Raw genomic sequence first — 27,551 nt, forward strand, 5'->3', positions numbered from 1 at the left:
AATTTTCTTCCATTATCCCTTTGTGTAACAGTCAATTTAAATCCTTTCAGACTGAAAAGTTCTCACAGGCTATTGTAAAGCCCAACAAAGGAACAGCTTGCAATGAATAAAACGACCTTTTACAGGTCATTTTAAATGTCAGCACTTCCATAAGTGAAACTTGAATTCAAGAGCTCTGTTTCAAGAGATGAGAGCTAGACTGTTACCAGAGTGTCAAGAAGCAGAACTTTATCAAGGTTAGCTCACAGTCAGCACTAAAATTCTGTGGTCAGAAATCCAAAAGAAGTCCAGCCAGGAAGCTAGTTAGTACAAGTCGTCGTACTGTAGCTATTATATTGGCAGTGCTTTAAAATTATAGTTAAGTCTTAAATGACTGATTCCTTTCTACAAAAACACAGTAAAAATGCAGATTTAGATGTATTCCAAGAGTATTTTCCACAGACCAAAGCCACAGATGGAAGAGGTGAATATTATGAAAAGTACACATACACAGGTAGTGTCACTTTCAAAAGAAAATTACTCTGAGCCTCATGTAGGCACCTTTTCAACCATAATGTCTATACAGGTTTGAATAAAAAAAAAAAAAAAAAAAACACTGAGGCCAATTCTATCCCAAGGACATTTGAATATTATTCTAAAGATATAATATATCTTTATGTATCTAGTATAATTCCTTCAGAAGCACCATACTTCCATCTCAAAATCTCATGGGTTTTGCCTAGTTATTTTTTCAGCTGTTCTTGGTATATTGAACCATAATGTTTCCATCTTACATTTCACTGCATAGCATTTAGAAGATCCATAAAACAATTTTGTCTCATTTTTCTTCTACATTTGCTCTGTTTCTTAAAAAATCGAAGTGAAGGCAGTTTTAACCTCTATGATCTTGAACTGATCACCTGTCCAACTCACATATAGAACATGCAAGCTAACTACTGCACACACAACAGAAATTGAACAAGGTGAAGCCACTGTTATATTTCAACTCCTGTTTAGGACTAGGAGCATCACAGACCTTTTACAAAACTGAAAATCTGTTGAAATTAGAGTCTCGTAGTAACCACAGGAAAAAAATTAACCAAGAACTCTGAAAGCCAGTAGATCTATATTAATGTTAACAATTAATTGTGGTATGTACCGCTTCGATGAAGAGCTACTTTGCTCCTGTAACTTTTCATTGTATGAAGAAAACTCACCTGTGTTACATTTTTTACAAAAACCTCTACTGTTCAGATTGAAATACTGAATAACTTCAAGCCTGAATTACTGTTCCTGTATTTCAGACATTGAGTAGAGCAGCCCAAAGGACAAGCTAAATCTACAGTGCTGAAGCAACTCTGCCCACTGCTGCGTTTACACACAAGGGGTTACTATGCCAAAAGACAAGAAAAACAGACATTAATAACATGCAATGGAGAGTTTAATCGAAACATGCCCTTTGAAAGAAAAAGAGGCAGATAAAATCTGCTGACTCGTGTAGCACCTGAGTTAGTGAAGGTCCTGGAAAAGGTGGCAGCGGCTCACTGGACGGAGTGCCAGCTGGAAGTTCAGAACCTACTGGTAGCACCTATGGATAACCAAGAGGAAACGCGAGTCCATCAGACACAGAACAACCGAAGGATCAGATACCAAGTTACGGTCAATCATGCCCTATGACAGAGGCCTCCGTGTTTTTTCTGTGGAGACTTCCTTCCTGGAAAGTCAGCAGAGAATCTTTGCGGAGTTCAGCAACAATGAAAGTAGGTGGCTGTTTGTCAGTTGTTTTGTTGCTGTTCTGTGGAGGCTTTTTTTTTTTTTTTTTTTTTTTTTTTTGGTTGGTTGGTTGGCTTTGTTTTGCTTCTTTTGCTTTAGTTGTTTGGTTTTTTGCTTTTATTGTTCGGATCCAGATTGAGTAGTCACAATTTCCATCTTAAGGAAGCTGCTCTGTCTATGAGCATAGCAACTCAGTTACTTTCTTTTCAAGTCTGCAAGAAATGCCACAGCAATATTTCTTAAAAAAAAAAAAAAAAAAAAAAAAAAAAAAAAAAAAAAAAAAAAGCTAAATTTCCAAGAGGCTTCATTTATTAAAAAGTGCAAGAGTGCACTCAACCTCCTCATAACAGATCTATTTTAATGGCTCATTAACAACACCAGGCCATGTGCCTCTGGCAAACAGCTCCAAGAAATGGATACTTGAACAGAGAAAGTCATGCCTGAGGATGTCTCCACTTGTTGAAAATGGTATTTATCAACTTCTTACACCAATTTCCAGAGCTGTTTTGGTTTTTTCATTGTTGTTTTTTGTTTGTTTGTTTGTTTTTTAAATTAACCTGAAGGGTGTTGCGCACCCACAGAAGATGACTAGGCCATGCAATCAGATAGGGGCAGGTCATCCAGGTTATATGGTAGGAGTTAGAGAAACTGGAAAGGTTAGAATGAGGGATCAAAGCCTCCCAGCAAGGTCAGACAGTACATTCCAGTTAGTTATTTCCATTGTTAGGGAAGTGGGAACTCCTAGGAATTAAGTGACCCATTACACAATTTGCAAGTCCTATTCTCAGCTGTAACCTTGAGGCTTGACCACAACTCCTGAAGTTTCAGAAACATAGGACAGTCCTATGAGTTACAGCATTAGTCACCTGGCTTCCCTTTATGACAGTGAACACCACTGGATGGGTGGAACTGGCCCAAAATCCTACCGTGGTCTTCAACAAGCAGAACCAGTTCTATCAATGTTATCACAGCTTAACTAATAGTTCAGATTGCAGTAATAACTGACCAGTGAAGATACTGGACACAATTATCTCTTGTTCCCAAAATGTTGCGGCAGGAACTAAGCCAAGTTGCATTACTGCAGTTTTTCTTTGTGCTGAGATCATATACACGGACATTACTGGTTCTGATGCATGGTGACTCACTAAGCTGTGGTAAATTCATCCTTTAGTTTATAAATAAGAGGCAAAATACACTTTAAATACATTCATAATACAAGTCAAAAGTGTTCAGGTTAACAAGTTGACTGCAAACAAAACATCTCTTTCTCCTATAGTGCAGTAAACCCCAGAAAAATAAAGCATTAAACTCTAGAAGCTCAAAAATGATACAAAGTGAAAATGAAATTTGAAAAAACACAGAAGAATTTAGAAGCAAAGAATTCAAAGGAGATATTTTTTCCCTACAACAGACAGCAAAAATCCCGAACATTTATTCCATTTAAATCCAAGCACTTGTAATTATAGGTTTCCACTTTGCAAGTTTCTACCTGCTCCAATTATTCCTAAATCATTAGCTAGTTTTTACAATTTTCTGATCCTTCTTTAATTTTCAGCTCTATTTCAATATAAACGAATGGCCCTGCATCTAAGTTTCTTCCCCAGCTTCCTTGACACACTTTCCTGCTGAAGTGGCAGAAATTGTCTACTTTGCAACTGAATACAATCTAAAATGGAAAGAAGTGCCTCATTGGGCTCAAAAAGTAACTGCTGAGTCCAAGTTGTTGAATTACTTACAATTCTAGTGCTGCGCACTATGTGAGAGTAATATATAAAATATCATTTACAAGATCTGCTGGGTGTTTGAATGAAAAAAAAAAACAGTAAAGAATCTCCAGAATCTTTGCTGCATTCATTCCCTTTACCTCTCCATCTTTTTCTTCCCCATTAACTTTACTTCAATGTGGTCCTGTTAGAGGTGGATTTAGAAGTCAATGCATAACACATGAGAGATAGATTTATACCCTCAGTAGCATCAGTATGTTTTACCTGACTTTCAGCAAAGAAAACTCAAAGCAGGGAAACAATATGAATACAGCTGAGAATAGCATAGCTGAGAACAAAACAAATGGGAAGGAATTCCTAGAAAACTGTAAGAACAAGTGAAATAAGGAGAAATCTGCAGAGGCTGTGGAAATCCTCAAAAGTTATTGCTATAACAGTTATGACATTCCCTCAGGCCTCAAGCTTCACGTTAGTCTAACACGTTTTTCCAATTAGCTGTAACCTCCTCATTGTATGTCAAATTGATTAAAATATTCTATCCGTTCTCGTGCTGATCATACCTGGTTTGATTTAAGAAAAATATCTACACACAGGAATGGTACCATAGTTATACCCCATCTATCTCTTCGCTTTTGGGAAAAGGACTGGGAAAGTAGCAATGTTAGTCTGGCTCATGGAGGCACATGGTAGAGTTCTGATTCTTGGAAATTCTTCATTTATTCACCCTTGGGCAAGGTAAGAAACCTTAATTTTTATTTTTCCCCATTTGCCTTGCTTCTCTGAACAGAGACACCATGTAATCTGAAGGATTCTTAAAAAATTCAGTTTAGTTCATCCCTACTGTCAAGGAAAGGGCTAACGATAAAAAGCCAAACTGCAATCAAGACTGGTTTGTGAAACATAAAATGATCCTGGCTCATTTTAACAATTATGGATAAAAGGCTATTTTAAGCAAGGCTCCCAAACTTCTATTTTAAAAAACACTAATAAAGACAAGCCACAGTTGCTTCACTCTTTGTAGTTTAGGAGTATGAAAAAGGAACAGCGACACTAGAGAGTTCTCAGACATACAGTATAGAATTGGATGTTCATTTCAGTATGGACCGAAGAAAAACCCTCTTGAAAAAAAAGAAAAAAAAAATGAAAACACCCAGAAGATAAACGCTTCCTTCCAATATTATAACCAAAGACACCTTTGCCTGAATATTTTTGCTTTAAAAAATAGATTCTGTTCAAGAAGTCTATTGACTTATATTCTATAAGACAATTGAATATCCATATAAACATTGCATTTCTTACCGGTACCCTGCTAAGAGGAGGCTTCGAGGGAGAGGTCCCTGGTTTCACTACTGCTGTTGCAACGCTGCTTGGTGCTGAAATATAGCTTACTGGGGTGATCACTTGCCCAGGCGTGGCGACTGGTGTCAGCACTGGCAAGCCAGCTGGTCCAAGAGGCAAACTGCTCGGAGGTATACAAGTGCTAACTGATGTCAGGGGTTTAGTTGGTGCAAGAACAGTGGTTGGGATCCCAGGAATAACAGTAGTTTCCATGATCAGTGACGTCTCCAGAGATACTGATGGATGTGCTGCTCCCACGTTACCATGTTCACTGAAGAGAGACCGTAGCTTTTCTTCCAGGGTCTTTATATCATCAATGCCAGGTGCTTTGGACTGAGCATCAGCGTCAGCCTCCAGACAGTGAATATGAGGTTGATTGGGTAATGGAGCTGGTTGGGGCTGGCTGTGTATCAATGTTTGCTGTACTGCAGGCAAATTAGTAACTGGCTGTGGTAAGACACCAGGTAACGGAACCTGGGGCAACACAGGTGTTGCACCTGGAATCTGGGATAGGACAGGTGTTGATGTAACTGCTGATGGGATGAGTAAGGGATGTATCACTGGCTGAGTGACCGAACCACACAAACTTGTTGCTACAGAGGATGATAAAGGTGTAGAGATTGGTAGCGATAAGCCAGCTGCACTGGAGGGCTGTGATTTATCTGCGGACTGCCCACTCTCAGGCAGTGATTGTGGAGCACTTACAACTGTTGTTTCTGCCAGACTGGAGACAGAGCCACTACTGGTAAGCTGAGGAAGCTGCAAAGACACATTCTGAGCCTGAGACAGGGCAACAGACGTCTGCGGTGCTGCCAAACTACTTACAATTTGAGGAGTAGATTGAGATGTCACAGCTGGTGCAACGACACCAAGACCAGTGACACCAGGAATCTGGGTAGCAGATAGTGCCAAAGAAGCTGGTGTGCTGATGCTAGGGGTAATGTCTCCAGTTACTGGCTGAGCAGGCTGGGATGTGATAGTTAAGGAGAAAGAAGCAGGGGCGCTCACACTGGAAGCCACACCACCAGACAGCTGCTGTCCGGATTGTGAGGCCGGAGGTGGAGAAACAGAACTTGGCACACTTGCACTTAGTGCAACTCCAACAGCTGCATTTTCTGAAGGCAAAGTAACAGAACTTGGAAGAGAAACACCTGTGCTAGAAGGAACAGATATTGAAGGAGCAGCTACAGATGCAGGAGGTGCACCACTGCCTGCCATGGTAGAAAGCACAGGTGGAAATGGTGGTATTGTTTGATTAAACACTGGAGGAGCTGTACTAGGTCCTTCTGTCATTTGACCATGCCCAATCTCAGAGAAAGCTTGTTGTAAGCTCAGCGATGATGCAGAGTGGGAGAGATTCATTCCAGGACCATGTAGTGGAGATGCAGCAACTGAAAGAAGACAAAAAATATCAGTCCATCTTGGAAAGTTCATTACAGTACTACCTCCTATCGATAAACTTAGACAAAGTTAACTTCCTAGCATAATTTAAAAAAAAAAAAAAAAAAAAAAAAAAAGATAAATCCAGGCACACATTGAAAATGTGGAATAAAGGTTTCAAGACTTTTGCAGGCAGGCCATCAACATTTTTTCCTGCAAGAATTCTACACAGTATCAGCCAGATTATCATCACTTCTTATCAGCACAGTCATTTCTCTACTTCCAGATACTTAAGGGGTGCTAAGGAGCTAGTTTGGTAAACTAACTTCAGTTTTGAATAGCATTTCTTAGCCTTCAGAATTTAAGAGTTTAGATAACTTACCCACATCTGAAGTTTCCTTTCCTCCGGGAACAGGAGAGGTGAAAAAGCCCTGTTCTTTTAACCGACTTTCAGGGACAGGGCTGACAATAAATCGTCTTCCCGCAGAATGGACAACCTGGGTAAAGGAGCTAGGAGGAACCCCTAAACAGAAAGAAGTTGGATATTTAGTGATACGTAGCTGCAACAAAATACATAACCTGCAATATGGAATGTGAACTCCATCATATAAAATAAAAACCTGGCAGCACCCATCCGCTGAAATCGAAAAAGGTAACTGTTGAAAAAAACAAAATCACAAAAGACTTACCTATTCTTTGTGGCATGGAAGATGTAGGATCTGGCTGTTTGAACTCTAATTTCTGTAAAGTAAGATAAAATTTAAAGTTCTATTCTGAAACAGAAACCCACACGATAGTATTAAAACGCTAGCTTACTGAAATGTGGGCATTTAAGTTAAGCAGTGCCATGGACTCAAGCACCATTATCAAAGCAGTGAAATTCTGCCTAGGCAACTGTCAGCTATACCGTTTTATAGACTGTCAGTTCAGTGACCATCACTGTAACAAACGGATCTAAGCATCTTCTTCTTAAACACTCCAGCCCATTTCCTTAAATATCCCACAGATAAGTGAACGGAGGACGGATGCTTTGGAGTAGTTTTTGATAGAAATAAGGCAGAGATTCTGGAAATGTCACCCCTTATGATTCCCAGCAACCAGCTTGAAAACCTTTGTTTTCTAACTGATGCATCCAATCCTAGTTGCTCACTGAGTAGAGGGCCTGGAGTCCAGTCTCTTGGGAGTTAGTGAATAACAAAGGATTAGGGATTTTAGCATCCTGCCTCACAACTTCAAACCCAGGAAGCCCCAGCATTTAAGACTTATCTGTCTAGTACTCTATTATGAGATTCAGCAGCTCTAGAAGCGTCACAACATGACAAAAAGCAATGGCGCTTTTTGTTATTTAGTTCTCTAAATGAATTTGTTGTTTTCAACCTGATCTGAAGCTCTGCCTGTTAATTTTGTTTTTAAGCTTTGCTACTCTCATGAAAGAAGATTTCAGTTTCTTGCTAGCACTACACAAAACCATAACACCCAAAACTGAAAAAATGATTAGCTAAGGCCATTCATCTTCTACATACCTGTGACCCTGGAACGAAGCCATCGTCTTTTGTCTGCATACTCTCCAAACCCTGATCACCTTCTGGCTCCACACTTACATCCTCACTCAGCATTTCATCTGCTTTCTCAATGATCTCTCGTACCTGTTCCACGAATGAGTCTCTCTCAGTTGCTAAAATAAACTCATTCTGCACCTGTGAAGAGAACAGAGCAGCAAGATTTTTAACTGATATGAAATATTTCAAAACTCTGTATTGAATACTGAGTAACCATAATATAACTTATGTTTGTGTTTGTCCTCCTTCCACTGTTCTTATGCATAAGATAAACTTCATGACATCCTGGAGAAAAAACATTTGCTTCTGAAATTATCTCCAGCACTGAAATATTTGTCCTACTTTGCTCTTTGCAGTGGAACAACATTCTGTGTCACTTTCATCAGATTGATATTTCAGACTTTCCCAGTGAAACTCAAAATTTGCAACTTCATTTACTACCATATTTAAAGAAAGATGTAAATGTAAAAAAATCAAGAATTTTATATTGCAAGATAAATTCTGTGCTACTCTATTTCTACATCATACTGAATTTCTACCCTATGGAGGCTATACATCACTAGTTTCCAGAAGTCTGGCTACTGCAGTACATAAATACAAGAATTATGTTCCCCAGCTGGTAAGAGAAAGTGTGTTCAGCCTATTTAGTTTCAATATACTGTATTGCTTTGTAAAAATACATCCTGCTGTTTACATTGGAATAAATAAGCTTAAACAAATACACTCGGTATTTATACAACAGTTCTTAGTTTGTCAGCCTAGCCCAGGAGAAAATTACGTCTCCTGACGGGCATAAAGTTCTAGATTAAGTTGTCTAGGTTTGGTTGCACACTTTAAATGATTTGCTTGCACTGTGAAAGCACAGATCACTTATTTTGTTTGCACTCCTCATCAACCGTCTGTTCTTTTATCAAATATACTGTTTTATTCCTCCATAGGATCATTTTACATATGAGGAAATGTAAGATCTATACTTTCTGCGACACTTCATTTATTTGACATGTCAATGCATGTACATAGCCAAGAACCAAATTCTTCCTCTTCTGTGGAAAAGTCTTCCTGTGTTACTAATTTGATTATTTCTGAAAAAATATGAATCCAGCCATTATTCTGCTGTCTCTCCAAGTTAAAAGATAAATACCACCACACAGGTGCCCAAGTTGGGGGAAAGATAGTGCTTTGTGTCAGGATGAACTTCCAACCCACTTTCCACTCCACTTCAGCAATACCAAAGTGATCTCATTTTTGCTCAAACTGTACCAGCTCAGGAATATAATTTTAAATTAAAAAAAAAAAAAAAAAAAAGTGGTGGGAGGTTCTATTCCACACTTTATGGTACTTGCATTTAAACATATCTGTATATGACAAGTTCACTTCTGTTTCCTGACCATTATCTGTTGAATGGAGAGGTTGCTTTGTTTGTTTTCCTTTGAGATGCACTGACCAATTTAGTCAAAAGCAGCAGTCATTCCTGATCTCCAGAAATCAGAAAGAAGTTCCCTCAAGAGGAAATCTTGCTGTTTCAGTTGACAACAGCAGCAAAATCTCAATGCTTAAACAGAATTGTAAAGACTTAACAATGTTTTGGTCTTTAAAAAAAAAAAAAGCAAACTATTTAAGTTGGTGCTTTCAGAAAGCTGTCTGCAGTTTTTCCAAAATATAGACTGTGAAAAAACAAAGTAGATACAATTGATAAAAAAGACATTTTAGGATAAAAAAATTGACTCAGGTGTTCCCTGTGAACTGAGCATGTAATATTAAGTGTCAATTTTGTATAATACTCTGTGCAGACAGTCTCTAGCTGTGCTTACATACCTATTAAGTGAGTGCAGAAAAAAAGGAGGCAGGCCGTGCTACACAAAAGAAAGCAAGTGAGAAAATAAGACTACTTATATTACTACCAGATTAAGTGATTAAGACCAGATTCAATTTTTTCACCTCTGAAATCCATCTTACCATAATTGAAGCTATTTCCTCAGGGTTGTCACCATCCAAGTCAAATTTGAAAGTAACCATTTTCCGATTGTGTGTCTCTAGCTGGCATTCCACTACCCGGTCACCTTTATTTGAAACCTAAAGCAAAAAAAAATAATAGTTCAAATTAAAAGCATAAAAATGTAATGTTTGTACTTCAAAGTCCACAGAGAAAGACCAACAGTACTGCTCTAAGACAAACACATTCTCTTTTTCTAAACTAATAAACAGTACAGCAACATTTTCTGAGGATTTGCCAATTACTCATATGACCAAGCTTACCTTGCCCTCACCTTTCTCTAGGCTCCAAATGCTCCCTTGTTCCTTTCTAACTTATATGTCACTAGCTTAGCTTTACTAATAAGATTAAAGCAAACATTCAGAAATAGCATGTGTAAACACTGGAGGCCACACAAGCTAATTCTGCCATCTGAAATATTCTGAAAAACTCTTAACTATGACTTTTGGAACACTAACACTAGAAGCAGAAGAAATACAGCGGACAGACTGCATGCTCAAAGTGGCAACAGCATTAAACAGTCACTTCAAATTAAAGCAAAACAAAACCACTCACATTTAGAATTCTCAGTTTCGGCCTAGCAGTCTTCTCATGGCGAGAGCGACTGCGGACAGACCTCCGCATATGACGCTTGGTAGTCCTCCCTTCATGCCTCCCACTAGAAGCTGGAACATTCTCATTGCCATCACTCATTCCTGAAGCAACATCAGAATGTGCACTAAAAATGAAAACAAAACTTTATATTAGTACTCCTGCATTCTATATCTGCAACAATATGGTTTTGCCCTACCGATACCATTCTCTTCAGGATAGGAGTGGACGCCTGTTCATCACAGAGTACGGGAGAAGAATAAACACCGAACATTCTGAGTTGGAAGAGATCAATCAGGATCATTGAATCCTGGCTCCACAGAGCACCACCCAAAATCCAAACCCTATGTCTGAGAGCAGTGTCCAAAAGCTTCTTGAACTCCAGCACTTGTGGCCGTGCCCTCTGCCCCGGGCAGCCCGTTCCATGCCCACTGCCCTCTAGTACACCTAACACCCAACCTGCCCCTCCCCTGACACAGCTCCATGCCATTCCCTTGGGTCCCATTGCTGTCACCAGAGGGCAGAGCTAAGTACTGCCCCTCTATTCCCTGTGAGAAGCTGCAGCCACCATGAGCCTCTTCTCCAGGCTGAGAAAACCAACCTGCTGTTCCTCACGTGTCCTTCCCTCCAGACCCATCTCCATTTCCACAGCAGTCCTTTGAACACTCTTCTAACAGTTTTATGTCTATTGCATGAAATTAAAATTTGGATTGGTAGATTGGTGAGAAGAAAACCATGCTTACCTATCCATAGAGGAAGCCAAAGGGGTAGACTGAGCAGGCTGCGTTGATGGCAGAGACTCTGAAGGAGCAGTCTGTGAGGCTCCTTGAGTACCCTATGGATAGAAACCTACATCAAGAACTCTAAATAACTCCATTCCTTTCGAAATCACCCATTAGTCTTCAGTCGTTTCACTCAAATCAGTTATAAAGCTAAAAGCACTACTTTTTTAGAACTTTGAACAGCTAGCTAGCATCTAGAGAGCTTTAATTTACAAGGCTCAAAAGCAAACTGCAGTGAAGCAAATAATCATCCTGAGGAGGGGTGGGGCAGAAAATCAGCCATCCTTCTACAGATGCACGTTGCTACAGTTTGCCATGCAGCCACAGTCTTACTAACAGAATGTGCAAAAGGCAAGCCAATGCAGAACACAAAGACAATTCAAATTCTCCCTAGCAACATCAGTGCTGCAGGGAATGGGCAAAATGAGAGAATCTCAAAGGCTATCGGTAGCAGTTTTTCATTGATATGGCAAAATATTCTACAGTATTAGCAAGAAGTGAAGTGTTAACAGGTTTTTTGCCTGTAAGAGGTACACTCACTTCCCAACAGAACAGCCAGTGGCAACAAGGTCCCCACATTGGCATGACATTCTGCTGTAAGAAAAAGGTTATTTGAAACATTAATTTCCATCTGAAGATAAGCATGGAAGGGATTAGTTCCCCACACACATTCACTGTTGTATAATCTGAAGACTCTAAATGCATTGTTAGGTTCAACATAGTTACCTCCACAACTGCCTGCTGCGAGGAGGCTGATGAGGCCTGTTGTGCTAAACTCACTGTAGGCTGGGGCACTTGAACCTGTCCTCCTACGCTGCCCATAGGAACTAAAACGTTCTGCTCCACATACGGCTGCACAACAGGAGCAATATAGCCTGGCTGAGTCATTACATCTGTGGGTAGGGGAGGGGACAGTATGGCAGAAGGAATGCTAACAGAAGCCACGGCAGAGGAAGGTGCAACACTTGAGTCCCCTGGGTACTGAGGTGGCAGCCGAGATGGGAAGCCCTGTAATAGAAACGAGGGAGTCAAGTTAGTGAATGCCAGAGCTGATAAGAAAACAAAACAAAACAAAAAAATACATATATCTGTTTCAGGGGAAACTTCTAACTGCTTTCCTTTCCCTTCTGTACTTATTCAAGTGCTTCTGAAGACCATCTTCACACAGAATAGCTGTTGATTAAGAAGCCAAAGCTCAGCTTGCAAGTCACTATGCTTCAACAAGCAAATTTCCATTCAAAATTTCAAGCCTTAGGCAAAACAATTTTCACCTCCCAACTCTCCCAAGTTACCTATTGGACTTAATATTTTAAGACCTGTGTCTTGAAATTAGTTTGAAGGATTTTTATGCTGAACTGCTCAGAACATATTATACATCCGTTGCTGATTCTCAAGACGAGTAAATACCTTGCATGTCTACTGTCCTCTCACGATGAACCGACCCAGGAACCAAGAAGCATGAATTCCTACACAGTTTCTATTCTGCAGCACTCTACATGGTCTCAGTGACTTTACTTTAGAAGAACAACTATATGCCAAGTCACTATTTTTGTCACTACTCATATTGCCGTGACAATGATTGCACAAAGTAGCCAAAGTAGTCCTTGCCGATCAGTCTAGCATTTCATAACTTGCATCATATACTTACTTCTCGTTCAAGATCCTTGTTGCCCCACTTATTTCCAGAAAATCCAAGTCCACACCTCCCCACATCCCTTCCCCAAATTGGAATAAAATACTGACATTGCTGAATATGCTGCCACAGATTATCTTTCCCAAACACAACCCATATGAGTTTTTAAATCACAATGTTTTGGGACTTTTTTTTTTTAAATTTAATTCAAGTTGGCAGATCTCTTAGATACATAGCTATTGTCCTTTACACAGCAGCTGACAAAAGTCCTGCACTACACTTGTCATTTTAGACAAACTCCACTGCCAAATGAGAGAAAAAAAAATCACAAGGTGACTAGAAGACACTTTTTCTCCTCCCTCCTTAAAAAGGACTTTTACCACAAAACAGAATTCATCTCCATGGCCTTGTGGCTCTCTTATGAGAAGTGAGTTGGCCCAGGCACACAGTTCTGAGCTGGTACCTTAGAGGAAGAGGTGAAAGTCTGAGGGGAAGAGCTCTGCTGGCTTGCAACAATACCTGGTAAAGAGCATCTCCAGCAGGAAGTGAAGCATCAGCAGCTTGTCCAATGCTGACTGGCAATCCCATGGACTGGACAGCCGGCTGCAGGAGCTGCGGGAGAACCTGGCTGGGCAACTGAGCCACAGGCTGCATCAGCGTGGGAAGCTGGCTAGGGACAACAGTTGATCCTACAGGGACAGCGGATGCCGCAGCAGATGTTGCCAGCGTGAGCAATGGCTGATTCATGCCGCCTGCCATTGAAATTGGCAGTGACTGGAAACCTGGCTGAGCCACTGACACATGAGGAGCTGCGACGGGCAACTGAGAGACTGAGAACTGGGGGACAATGGAAGTTGGCAAGGGTTGTCCCACGGGCAGAAAGTGAGAACCAATAGGGACTGATGGGGCAACTGAAGGTTGAGGGAGAGAAGGTGCTGCAACAGGTAATTGAGGTTCGCCTTGGATGATCGACACTGGTTGGGAAACAGGAAGCTGGGGAGGTAAAGAAAATAGAGATAGATTTTTCGGTTTTTAAGCAGGGTTGCAGAAAGCAGAATTTTTATGCATTAGTCAAAGAAAGAATTATTCAAGTTATAGCACTCTGTTAAAGTGGGTGGGGAGCACAGTTGGCAGAGTGGCTGGGAAGTTGGCTGGAGTTCCAAAAGGTCCTCACTTCGCAACACTTCCCTTGAAGGACTTCACAGGCTCTTGAAATAGACCCCCACAGAGGGTGAAAGAGCAACATCAGAATACCCTAAAGCACTGACTTGTACACAAACAGAATCCAATTCCCCTCAATTCTGTCCCCAGAGCCAAGCCTGCCTTCTTACAGGAAAGAAGTGCAAATGTTTCCACACATCTGTCAGCTTTGGGTATGGGGACTAAGGAATGGAGAATGAAAAGCCACTGTGCCAGCATTCAGAGAATGGCAGGGGATATGTCAATTAAAGCCAGCAAATGATGCAACTGGAGAGACAGTTAAGATGAACAAGCAACAAAACAATTTCAAAAACAAAAACAAGGCTCACATGTTCAAGATAGAGATATGAGCCAAAATGAAGTAATACTCAGTAACAGAAGCTTCTTGATCAGGCAGTAAAGGAGAAGAGCTGAGTAAGAGAGATGACAAGAGTGGAAAAGGCAGTCCTTATGGTTCACTACCTAAATATGTGAACATGTGTTTTACACACAATGGTGCAGAAGATGTACATTCTATGGGAAGCAGAGAAATGACAAGTTCCTGAAAACGCATTCACAGTAATCCATTCATCAATATGCTTCACGATACTTTGACTGTTTAAAGGCCTTAGAGAATGGAAGAGCTATCCTTCCCTCAAACAAATTACTCATGACTGCCATGTGTGAAAGAAAGTGTTTCCAATACATATTTTCCAGCAAAATTGACAGTTGCAGTATCCTGAGAATACTACTATCTGGATGAATGTTTTGGAACCATTAGAAAAGATGACAAAAGTGAAAGTAGCAGCATATTGAATTTGCCAGGTGTGAGGTATGCTGTACTGATAAGAAAAATATGGCTTACCTGTGTCCCTGCTGCTGCCTGAGGCATTGGCATAACCTGTGAAGTCTGAGTTTGAGAGACAGTTTGTGTGGGAGTGGCACCAGTAGAAACTGATGGCTGCTGCAGCTGGTATTGTCCGGGTTGTTGAGAAGAAGCTGGCTGCTGGGCATTCTACAGTAGGGAAAAGATGCAGAAGCTATTTGTAACACCCAAAAAGGAAGTTTTAAAAGCCTATCTATTTAAGTTTCGACTTTTATTCCCTCCTAAGTGATATTAGTGGATCTTCTGAACATACTGAGTGAATTAATCTTTAGTAATTACTTCTTAGTATTACTAACACAGCTCCACTATCAGCACCAAGTATTGCAACAGGATTTTGGCTTCAACAGTGAGAACAAGAATACAGATTCCACATAGGGACTTCAGGCAATTAAGAGAAGAGGATGCTGCAGAAGATACTATTTCAAATTGGAAGAACTCATCAGAACGGGGTCTGCCTGTTTACACAATTGACAATCTAACTCTCAGATCCTGACATGTCTTTCCTTGAATGGCACCTCCCATGCAAAGTTAGGTTGGGCTAGGAAGACAGTCACATGAGAAGCAGCACGAACATGATCCTAAAAATAAATTTCAGTAAGTTAATCTTGTTGCATGTTAGACTACGAGAGAACCAGAGGATTCCTCTTTTATCCAAAACTATGGATTGAAGAGTGGACAGGGAAAGGTAATTGCTCTTTAAGAGGTCATCACATTTCTCTGCTGAAAATATTTTACGCCCAAGTTTAAAAAATGATCGTACCTGCTGAGTGTGTTGGGCAGGCTGAGACGGTACCGATGTACTACTTGAGGCTGACTGGCCTTGTACTTGTGTCTATAGGAAAAAAAAGACCAAGGGTCAGCTTTAAAAGAAAAATAAAAAACCACGCGGCTCTGCAGCAGGCAGTTAAAATAATTTCTGCCTGGAATGATCTGTTTCTAATCGTTTCTAGCCGTTCTTTTTAGACTAGCAGTTTATTTGGCCAAATTCCACTACAAAAACCAGAACAAAGTAGTGCAAGCTGGAAAAGCACCAAAATCCATTTTAAGTCCTTCAAAAAAGCAAAGTTTTTGCATTCCCAATGCCCCTCAAAATGAGACAGACCAGCCTACCAGCTTCTTCCTCTACTGATGATGCGTTAAAAACAGGATGCCTTGGTATGTATGGTAACTGGAAATACAGGCATTAAAATTTACCTTTACAAGTGTTCTGAACACACTTAAGTGAAGAGGATAAAATAAGCTAGAAAAAAATAAAGCTGATTATAAAGATCAAAAATATACATACCAATAACAAAACACTCAATACATATACATGTAAACTGTTTCTTTAGAGAGGCTTATCAAAATCCTAATTAAAAATCATTTCCAGACCAGCTATCAGCCAAGGATAGATATAGAGGAATCTGGGGCCATGTTCTAGCTAAGACAGAAATCCGAATGAATAAGCAACGAAAAAAAATGGATGAGTGGCATACAAATGAATGTGAAAGATGCAAAAGAAAATGGAATGGATTTTCACCACTGTTTTTGTGACCAACATTCTTTGGTTAGATCTTGGAGACAGTTGGACAAAGATCTCCACTAAGCTCCCTGAGCACGCACCACCTGTAAACTAATGGCCTTTATAAGAAACATCTGGAGCACAGATTTCGTATCAGAAATATCTATTAAAATTTCTAAATGGTTTGCATATTCTGCTTGCAGAAGCTTATTAGGAAAAATTTTCTCTAAAATGTATTATTTTAAGGAAAGAACAGTGTCAATGAAAAGAACCGCTTTTTCTTTGTTGTTTTAGAAGCTTTGAGGCCCTTATTAGTTAGAATACAAATGTGTCCATTGAAATAATCTCTCTTCGTATTGATTCAGTTTGAGACTTCACATTCCGATCTTCCAATGAATTAGATAACAGCTTCTGGAACTTACATTCTGTAAAAATAATCTGAATCCCTTCTTATGATTTCCAGATGTCTTTTTCACCCATCACAAATCACCTGAAGTTTAGCAAAAGATGTTTATGGAGAAACAATCTCCAAGTAACTTTCAAATTTCCTGCCCTGCAGTTTCACTCCACAAGTTCTCCTAAACAACAGAAATCACTATTTATTGCATCAGTGATTAAGCTGTTTCAGCTTAAAAAAAAAAGAAACAAAACCAACAGCATCCTATATGGAAAGATTTAAGTATTTAATTCTTGATCTTACCACAATAAAGCAAAAAAGGCTCTCTTTCTTCTAGAGGAATAACAATGTTGCTTATAGCTTAATAGCTGGAGTATTAGAATTCTTAATTTCAAAAACAGAAAGAGTGAGGGAGTAAGAGATGTTTACTTAAAGTAAAGCCTCTCTTTTCACAAAAAAAAAAAAAGAAAACCATCTTCTCATGAGTTTCAGAATACAAGCACAGATACAATATACTTGTACACCTCACATTCATGGTGTACAAACTGAAGGATACTAGAATGAAAACTGCAGTGGCATTTATCATACACCAACAGAACATATCTCCAGCTAAACTCCATGCCTCAGATTTTGCTTTTTAAAAAAGACACCACATTCTAGGCTTATAAGAAAGCAAAGCCTATATTAAGAATCATTTGTGCCACTAGTTAACTACTCAGCTTGCTCGGTTTCTTTGATAGTTCTGCAAGGGCACTTCCAAACCCATTTACATGTATATATACTGCCCTTAATTCCTCTCTTCCCACTTCCTTCCCTCAAACCTAGAAAAATCACTTTCAGCTTTCAAGAGTCACGGAGTTAACCTGTTGTCCAATGAAACATTATTGATAGAAATCTTCAAATAACATTCTCATCAAACAGCTGAGGAACAGGAACAGAAGTACAAAGCAAGTGTTAGTAACACGACCAATACAAACTGCGTGGAAGATTCATTTCATTAAACCCATTGTTGAGAAGCCAATTTAGTACTTCAGCTATCTCTTTCCAAAACAGTATCTGATCCAAAAGAACACTGACCTTTTGTTATTCTTAACACAAAAGCCGTACCAATACATCACCCAAAGCTGAACATAGACTGAGGGGTTGCTGATGCCTCATCCTTTAACTGTAACCTGTTAAGTTAAAGAGATCCTAGTAGACCACTGACTTAATGTAAAGACACCCCCATGAATGCTAAGATACTTGCTCCATGTGGTTCTAAATAAGAGCAAGGCTCCTCTTTTAAGTGCAAAGTACGATTTACAAAAAGCAGAGAAATTCTGGAAGGATTTTCTCCTGTAACCTGAGGATAGTGTGCAGGTGGTCCTGATGAAAGCGAGGTGGACAAGGCCTGCTGAGTTGAGGCTCCCTGTGGGAAGCAGATGAAGAGCTGCGACTCTTGCAATACCTTCTGAGGCAGCTGAACAATGGGCAATGAGAAGTCTGAACCAAAAGCAGATGGTCCCCCTGTAGGGGGAGGAGACTGGAAATCGCCAGTGTCAGAGGAAGTCAGCTGTGAGGAATCACTGGAGTATTCTGGGCTTCCTTCTGGCCAGCTCCGACTGGCAGAACCCCCTCTGGGACCTGCTAAATCAGGACCAAGATAGTTATAACGTTCCTCTGTCACGGGCTGAAGCCGACCATGCAACCCTATGCCTTGAGTGGATTCCTCTTGACTGGTCTCCATTGAGCCCCGGCGACTTCTGTAGACCCGCTGGGGTAAAGCCGCCCCTTCTGCTGGAGCAGAACTCGGTGTGTGCACATGGAACTCAAAAACACAGCTTGTTCTGCCATCACCGCTGTGAGAGAGCACAGCTGGGGCAGAATGAGGAACAAATACCTGATGGAATGTCATCTGAGCAGGATCTGCACTCAGAGGAGCTGAAACACTGGATAATGGACTGGATAGGGGACTCAACCCAGCATCCAGCCTCAAGTTCTGAACATGTCTTGCCAGGAATGCTTGCCCCGATTGATAGTCAAACACAGAGCTTTGTGGAGGACCACCTTGCACATGCTTTGAGTCAGAAACCTGCTTCAAATGTTGTTCAGTCACGTGTGAGTTATAAGCTACTTGATCATACTGCTCCGATACCTGTGACGGATAGTGCATGCCCACCAAATATACAGCTTCTGGATGCATTCTGTAGTGAGCATCCTCTGGAGGTGTTGGTCCAGATCTATAGTCACTGTGTACAGGAGCTGGCTCAAACACAGGGTTAACTTGCACATGCAGAGGCTCTCCAGCGACTCTATGAGATGTTGTGCCCAGCATAACCAATGCCTCTGGTGTCCAATTGGTGGGACTACCACCAGGTGGAACTAAACTCTGGCCAGTCTTCAGCAATGGTTGGAAGTGGCAAGTTTGGGCTTCCAAAAATGAAGTGCTCTTGCGGCGCTGAGCAACTGCCACCTTCGGCGGGCAGACAGGTGGTGGTGAGAAAGACACCGGCCGTTCATGAACGGTTGGGAAAAATATCTGTGAATCTGGGAACGTTGGTGTTCCCCCACGCGGATGCTGAGGCTGTATTGACATGAACAAGACAAGTAATTCATACATTAAAAGTGAAAGCACATTAACATGCACAGTTCACTAGGCAGTTCTGTGAAGTAACTTTATAGAATGACTACTCAATTCATGGTCAAAAACATACAATACTTAGGAAAATTAGATGAGTTGTAAATATCCATTAAATACATCCGTGGCAGGCATGTCTACAAAATGGAAACATTTGCTTGTGTTAAAGCTGCTTTTCCAGTCCAACTCCAACCACTCAGTAAATGTGAACATTGGTTTTGCTCCTGACAATGGAATGCAATTTATTGTCATGGGCTATTCACTGCGGTCATTGCTTGAAATCCAATCTAACTCCGGACGTTACTGCCATATGGGCATATAAAAAATCAGAACTTGATAGCAGTAACGACGCAGGGCCTCTAACTCGCATCTGGAAGATTAAAATGATATGAAAACTTAATACTATCTAATGTAAAAAACACAGTGCTGGTGTCCTGTCAGGAAGGTGCTCTGTACGGTATCCAGAGAGCTAAACAAAAATGCTTTCCAAGACTGAACCATACCAGCCTACGCATGAAAAAATAATGAAAAGAAAACGCATAAAAATGCAGCGTCTTCAGATTCCATCAAATTCAGTCATCCCTTTTGATCATTTTGATCCATTTGCATCATACCCTTTTCACATAAGAAATTAGCAGTCACTGAAGCAAATCCACTTTTTTTCCTGGACAACAATACATTCACAGGTTTGTCAACAAAAACTTTAAGTGATTCCACTCTTTATGATGTATTACTACAGATTAGGCTCATCTTAGTTAGGATTTCTAGGCAAAATTTCACTGACAAAAGTTCTACATAAGAATACTAAACAATTCAGCAATGCTGCATCTTTTTCATCGCTGCCTACAGTACACTGAAAGAAAATATTGCTGACACTAAAGGAAAAATTGTAAGAGTCAGCAGCAAATGTACTGTCTTGAAGACAAGAGCTACTTTCAACTTTTTCAAATTGCCTTTTGCACATTGTTCCATTTCCTTCCCATCCCTTCTTCCGGAAAAGCAGCAGCAAATTTCCATATTGACCAATAGTAAGAAGAAGGTCCCACTCCAATACTCCTGAAGATCTCTTCCTACATTCTGAAAGTTAGTTCTATAAACTTCAATTGCAGATAAAAGTTTCTCAAAGCTTATTTTACGTGAATAAAAGCCAAAAACTGAAAGAGGCTATCTTGCAAGCTGTCATGCATCTGACCTTTCGAAACACATGAAAATATGGCTTCTTCCCACCAAGCAGCAGCCGCTAAGGTGGCAACCACGATTAAAATGTAAGACTCCTCAAAAGTATTCATACTCTGAATTTCTACTATCACTATCATAGCAAGCCAAAGCTTCCGGAAAACCAGCCACAACAACTAAGCTTTAAAAGCCGGCTGTTTTGTGCAGGGCTTAATTAACATTCAATGCTTGGAAGTTGGAAAATGAAAAACAGTCTTCTGATTTCAGGGGAAAAGAACTAGTCTTCCCTTTAACTTCTGTGGTATAGCTGAATAATTTTCATTTATACTTTCCTAAAATACAAAATACACGGTCAAACACTGATCATGTTTTTAATTGTTTACGGCTTGTCAATAAACAGTAACAGGAAAAAAAAAACAAACAAGCTAGCAGCCCAGAAATGAGGAAGAATCATCTTTTCCTTTTCTCAATTTATAAATGCCTGAAGCCCAGGATGTATTTAATGATAACTTATCTTACTGTGCTGGGAGGCAAATGGTAACACATACAGGACTGACAGAGAGGGAGGGCAGGCTGGAGCGTCGATGCTTGCGTGGAGAGGCAGAGTGCATGGGCAGGACACTTTCCAAGGCTTTAGAAAGCTTTTCTGCAAAGGTTTCTTCAGGGACAGTCCGAAGGTAGAAAGGAGAGAGAGGTGCAGACAGCGCTGGTGGTGGGGTGCAAGGAGCACTGAGAGGGATGCAGGACATAGAGGGAAGAGCAGGAAGGTGGGGAACACAAACTGACATGCTACGACCACGTTGAGGCTAAAGGAGGAAAACAAAAGTTAAAAATTGAACACTTCAAAAAAATTAAAAACAAAACCAGCAAAAATTGTAATGATAGAAAAGAAATGCAGACACACAATGATAGGCCCAATACTGACTACTATGTGTGCAAGAAGATATGAGAATGCTGAATGAATGTTGACATACACCAAGAACAGGATGTGTGCACCTCTGAAGATTTAAGTTTGCTTTAGGTTACTGAACAGTAAGGGAAGTTCCCTAGTGCCCTTCTAAGAAGCATGTGGAAGGCAGAACAGATAAGAGAGAATGTTTTCCTTGGAGCCACCAATGTGGCCCACAGTATGTGTATTCACTACACTTAATAAAGTGACAAATAAAAAACCTTAAGTTATTGATGGCCTTTCATTCATTCTTAGTTTAGCGAGTGCATGTGCTCTTACACCTATCGCCTCTCTGTAACCAGTCTCTCTGCTTAGGCAACTCCCTGAATGAAGTGAACTAAGAGGTTTCAGCTGGTTCTTTACCAACTAAAATGTTACCTAAAAAATTTTAGCATTACACAGTCTACAAAACAGTTGTGGAAAAAGCTGTTTGAATACATGGAAAGTTTAGTTAGATTAGTCTTAGACAAGCATTTTCCAGACACTGAGCCAATACAAGTATCAAGGATTTTGTAATCTTGCCTCGAGACAGAAGGCCATAGGTCAAAATTCAACCCAACTGACAGAATCAGAATTATCTGTCTGGTTCTTTTTTGTTGTTGTTGTTTAGGCTTTGTTTTGTGGGGTTTTTTTTAGAATGATTGGAAAAATTATGTTTTAGAGAGGCAGCTTTTAAGAACTGAAATATTTCTCTAAAAATACATGCCCCTCTTTTGGATATAATTTCTAAAGATAACTGAAATCAAATACATAACTGAGAAAAAAAATAAAGTCAAGGTATCTAGCAGAGATCTAATTTAAAGTATTTCTGATATGAGAAACCTTAATAGACTGCTCAGTATTTTGGAGGAGAGACATCAGGAACCTCAAAGGGTTAAACATCTTACCCTTATTCTTCACTTGGTCCAAGTCAGGACCGGTTATACATGTCGTTCCTGACAAGTTTATCTAACCTGTTCAGAAACAGCTCCAGTAATGGAGTCTAGAGTAAACAATTGTCCTTTCTGGTTAGAAAAAAAATCCTTTTCTAAACAAGAATTCCTCGCTGCAATTTAAGCTTATTATTTTTGTTATATCTGACAACAATGTTGTGATCTGATTAGCCTCTATGTATTTTATGGTGGCCTTTCAGCTTTCTCTATCCTCAAGCTCATCTTCCACAGACTCAGCTCTTTCAGTCAACCCACAAAAACCATGTTTCCTGTATTCTTGGTGTTTTTTGTCACTCTCCTCTGAATTCTCTCCCCATTCACACTCTCAACTTCCTTCATCAGGCAGAGTGTCCAAAATAGACTTAACAATGGCCAAGAAGAGCAGAACTACTTCACAAAACATGATGTTTGTCTTTTTCACAACAGCATGATGTTTTTGACCATGTCCAGCTTGTGGTCCAATATAATCCCTGACTCTTTCTTTTAGTGATGGAATTGCTGCCTAGTCAGTTGTTGCTCATCCTGTACTTGTGTAGCTGATTTTTCCTGCTTAGGCACGAAACTTGCTCTTGTCCTGATTGAACTGCATTCTACTTCTTTTAAAGGTTATTTCTCCAGATGTCAATTTCATTTTGACTTGTCATCCTGTCTTCCCAACAAAGTCTTAGTAGTTCTTGTAGCGTTCTACTCCATTCTGTTAACCTTCTGGTACCGCTGTTGTCATCAGAGCACGAGCACATTTTAGGATTTAACTGAGCAGCTTGACTATACATTTGCAGTGTGCTTGTTTTCCCAACCTCTCTCAAAAGGTCATGGTCTTTCAACCTGGAAACTAGCCATCCCAAGGCAATAAATGGCTTCTAGTCCAAGACATACTCACACATCAAAGTATGGCTTAACCAGAGCAGCAACTTAGTTTGAGAGCTTGAAAATTCGTTTGCCCAAGGACTAGCAGTACCACACAACTACAGGTTCTGACTGAAACCAGCATGTTTTCCAAAAATCTAGGAACACCAATTTTGTAATAAAGTCCACAAGCACAGGCAGCAAAAAAGTGAGGACTCTTTTAAGTCCTGACTGTCACATTATCTTCCTGTATGGCTTTACCATACTATAAGATATTTCTGCCTTAGGTTTAGATTTTTGTTTAAAAAAACAAAAACAAAACGACAAGGGAACCACTGAAGACAATATAAGAGTAGCAGAAGTTTTACTCCAGTGCTGGAATAGACTTCTGAATGTTCTTGTACTCTGATCTAAAACATACCAAGGGAAGAACGTACCAAAATAAAAGGGCCACACAAATGAACATAGTAGGAGAAGTATTTGTGCCCAGTGCAGACTTTCCAGGGACAAGGAATACGCATGGCAACTGATGAGCAAATCAACACAAGCTAGAAATAATATTGGGAACAAGGATGTGGGGTCCTCAGTCTGAAGTACTCACATGCAGCATTCTATAACAGTTAAAAAGAGCTTACCTGCAGAATCTGTAAATCAAAGCCTCACAGACATATATAGCAATATCATACTTCAAAACAGCAGCTTAAATTATTCTAATCCTTTCTTCAAATCAAAGCAATAGCTAAATATTTGGTAACTTCACATATATACAAAACACCTTCCCAAGTGAGATGAAACGCTCATTTTCATGAGATAGTCTCGTACTGAGGATGTTACATCCATTACAAATCCCAACCTATCATTCTGCTTAAGTGTACTCAAGATTTAATAAAAACTTTTTTGTAAAGAAAAATATTTCCTTTTATTTCATTGAACTAGATTCAGTCACCTTGTAAAATAGGAATTTTAATGCTCCCATGCAGAATTTGTATTGCATGGAAAGCATACATGAAAGAATGCCTAGCAGACTTTCTTCTCGCCTTCAAAAAAAGAAAACAAAAACAAAACAAAACAACCCTCACAACTAAATAATTCCATGCATTTGCAATACTTTTAAGTTCTGGCTTACCACTGTAGGTGGCTGATATCCTCCATGCTGTTGTGACTGCACTTGGCCAACTGAAGCCGCATACCCCTGGACTGCAGCTGTGGAGATTGGCTGGTCATGCTGGGAACCATACGACACAGTCTGCTGACTGCTCACACACGATTCAGTATAAACAGATGACCCTTGGCCACTGTCAACTGCTCCATCAGCTACAGAAAATAAAGACAAAAAAAACTGCAAGACTGGATTCATAATTCAAGTATTACTATCAAATATTAGATTGCATTTGTGTCACATCACAATGACCTCATAAGCATTTTACCCCTTCTAATATTTACACTGGTGCAAAAACCATGAGTTTTCTTTTCTCCAACATACTAAGTAACTCCCTACCAGTAAGCCTCCCCCTAGCTTCTGAAAATCAGTCATTTCAGGAGTTCTTTGGAAATATACTTGCCAGTAAATTATGCTCCCTATTAAATGCTGAACTAGAAACAAAAACCTAAATTCTACTTTGTCATGAATGATGTTTCAGGCTCGCTTATTGTCTTGTTTTGTTTGATTTTCACTTTTATTTTATTTTTCATGAAAACATAAAACAGGTCAATTGTACTAGCTGGCAGATGCAACTAAAATAAGCATAACAAAGAACTTAAAATCTCTATTACCTTATAACAGATCATAATTTGCTTGCTAACTTCTGACATGGAGCTTCTCATTTAATATCATTATTCAGATACTGATTCTAACATTGGGATGGCAGGAGAGTTAGGCGTGTTAACTTATGTGCTCGTGTTTAGTATGTAGAACAGGCAGTGATTTTTTTTTCAGAAACAGAACCATGATCTGAAATATCTGCATCATTTTTGTCTTAAAAATATGAAGGCAATTCAGATTCCAGACTCCCTAAGGGCAGGCGAAATAGTGTAAGTGCAAGAGTTCCTAAAGAAATCAACTGACACACTTACAAAGAATAGATATACTGGGTTGCTGGAACTGCAGTTGTTGGTGTTGATCAGCTTCTGGTTCTTCAGGCTCCACTTGAGTAGAAACAGATGCTGAAGTAGTGGGGACAGGAGTAGTACCACTGACAGATACGGGATGCTTTGACCCTGCATGGGAAGCACTTGAGGGTTGCTGTTGCTCCAGCTGCTGCTTCTGACTACCTTCTTCCTGAAGCTTCTTCTCCTGTTCTTCTCGCACCAACTGACGCTGCTCTCGCTTTCGCTTAATCAAAGATACCCTGTCCTTGATAGCTTTCGCCATTGTCTTGTGATCCCCTTCACAGACATAGCCAGATTCCACCTGAAGGAGGATATATTCACAGAATTCAGACTGTCATAGACAGCCACTATTGTGCTACAATATAGGCTATCACTCTCTTGCACTAACTTCTCATTCACAGACTTCTGAAGCAGTTTTATTTCTAGACAGTAAGAGTAAATGCAAAGGCTGATAGATGACATCTGACTGTCAAAGAATGCTATTACCTTCAATGTTTTGCAAGACTGCCACCACTTACCATTTCCTGTGCCACATCCTCTGGGACATCTCTCTCCAAGTCAAAGGAAAACTCTATTGCCTCATTATCTTTATATTTGCCCTTAAGTTTTTTGATGTCTTCAATTCGCAGCCAGAGTTTAATAGCAATTTTTTCTCCATCATCTTCCTCTGCTAGTTCTACCCGTACTCCAGTCTCTTCTTGGAAGAAAGCATGATTCAAAAGGTCCTTAATAGCATATCTAGCAGATTGGAAAACAATGTGGAGAGCACATACACCGTTAGGTTTTCATCAAATATTAAGGAATATCCTTGCCTGACAACCTACCGAATTTATAATCTACATTTCATGCCTCCTCTCCTTAACCACTTGACAGCTCATCATGCAAATTTCTACCTGAAGTATGATGAAGGAATAAAATGCAACAGCTCTACAGATTTGGGGGAAAAAAAAGTCACACATTGGTTAGCAGAAGTGCCCACTGCCTAAAATTACGAGCCTTGAAGGGACAGTTTGGTTTTACTGAAGATTAAGATCCAACACATAACTCTTAGTCCCCAGATCAGTTCAGCAGTCATAAAAGCTATTTCAGTCTATTTAAAGATATTGACAAAAGTCTAACCTAGTTAATTCAGCACTAGTGAAGCACCTTTCATATTCTGTACTGTTTTCAACCATTTCAACTTGCACAGTTTTCCACAGTTACCTTTGTCCAGAAAGTACAAAAACATGAGTAATATATTCTTATATTCACAGAGTGTAGCAGTAGTCTGAAAGCTAACTGGTTAAGATAAAAGGCAAGGAACAAGTGCCGTGCATTCAGAAAATTAGTTCAGAATTGGAAAAATACATAATTGCTTTAAACATTTAAATTTGAAGTCTAAAGTACACAGCAACAGCATTAGATGTAAAACTCCAAGAATTAATAGCAGACAACTCTACACTGACAGAACAGGCTCAGAAAAGAATAGTGAAGAGCTAGAAAAAGACAGAAGATTGAAGCATTCTTAACCCCAACAATCTACATAAAAGCAACTACATAAAAGCAAAAAAAAAAAACCAAAATCCATTAGTAAACCATTAGAACAGCTACAGATTTTCTGCAATGGTCTAAGCTAATCACTTCAAGCCAAAATAATCTTGCAGAAAATTTGAATGTAAACAAACATCAATAACTTCAAAAATAAAGAGCCCTCAAGATAATTAGCTATAAATGCCAATGGAATCAAAGAGACAGAAAAGGAAAAAAGAAAAACAAAAAACCCAACAGAGCTACAGAATGAGGAATCCCATTAATCCCATCAAATGGTAACTTGGAAAGATCATCATACGCTATTTTACTGATTAGATCAAAATTTTAGTAAGAACAGTAGAACTTCTGAATAACATGGATGGTTACTACAGGATTTGCACTTTGCCTTGCACTAATGCAGTAAAACAAGTGTTAAATGAGAACCTGCCAGAGAAAGAACCTGCAGAAATAATATTCATTTTCTAACTTGCATCAGATCCCAGCAATTAACTGTATCTAGTATTAACAAGTTACAGATTCAGACAAAAGTAATATCTCTATCAGTATGGGAAAGAAAGCTTACCTTTCGCCTTTGTTTTGCCGAATGCATCCCTCAATAATCTCCTTCACTTCAGGGATCGCTACTTTATCAAAGCTGGCGGGCTTGACACCCTGAAACATACAAATAAGAAGAAAAA

At 39.7% G+C, this 27,551-nt stretch overlaps 1 protein-coding gene across 1 annotated transcript in view; it reads right to left on the minus strand.

Annotated features, from left to right (window-relative positions):
• The window catches only part of WNK1 (WNK lysine deficient protein kinase 1), a gene marked incomplete at both ends in the record, with an annotated part of 96,393 nt that overhangs the window by 15,828 nt on the left and 53,014 nt on the right, over window positions 1-27,551 (minus strand). The window contains 18 exons of the mRNA XM_079538359.1: window positions 1,484-1,567; window positions 4,776-6,205; window positions 6,577-6,717; window positions 6,884-6,935; window positions 7,718-7,891; window positions 9,710-9,826; window positions 10,302-10,464; window positions 11,081-11,172; window positions 11,846-12,127; window positions 13,272-13,745; window positions 14,797-14,946; window positions 15,578-15,649; window positions 18,058-19,278; window positions 21,057-21,314; window positions 24,362-24,549; window positions 25,309-25,645; window positions 25,863-26,082; window positions 27,437-27,525. Of these exons, the coding sequence (XP_079394485.1) occupies window positions 1,484-1,567; window positions 4,776-6,205; window positions 6,577-6,717; window positions 6,884-6,935; window positions 7,718-7,891; window positions 9,710-9,826; window positions 10,302-10,464; window positions 11,081-11,172; window positions 11,846-12,127; window positions 13,272-13,745; window positions 14,797-14,946; window positions 15,578-15,649; window positions 18,058-19,278; window positions 21,057-21,314; window positions 24,362-24,549; window positions 25,309-25,645; window positions 25,863-26,082; window positions 27,437-27,525 (5,544 nt within the window). The remainder of the gene's footprint in view (window positions 1-1,483; window positions 1,568-4,775; window positions 6,206-6,576; window positions 6,718-6,883; window positions 6,936-7,717; window positions 7,892-9,709; window positions 9,827-10,301; window positions 10,465-11,080; window positions 11,173-11,845; window positions 12,128-13,271; window positions 13,746-14,796; window positions 14,947-15,577; window positions 15,650-18,057; window positions 19,279-21,056; window positions 21,315-24,361; window positions 24,550-25,308; window positions 25,646-25,862; window positions 26,083-27,436; window positions 27,526-27,551) is intronic.

The sequence above is a fragment of the Tetrao urogallus genome (genome assembly GCF_951394365.1).
Source record: "Tetrao urogallus genome assembly, chromosome: 1".
In the NCBI taxonomy this organism is placed as follows: domain Eukaryota; kingdom Metazoa; phylum Chordata; class Aves; order Galliformes; family Phasianidae; genus Tetrao; species Tetrao urogallus.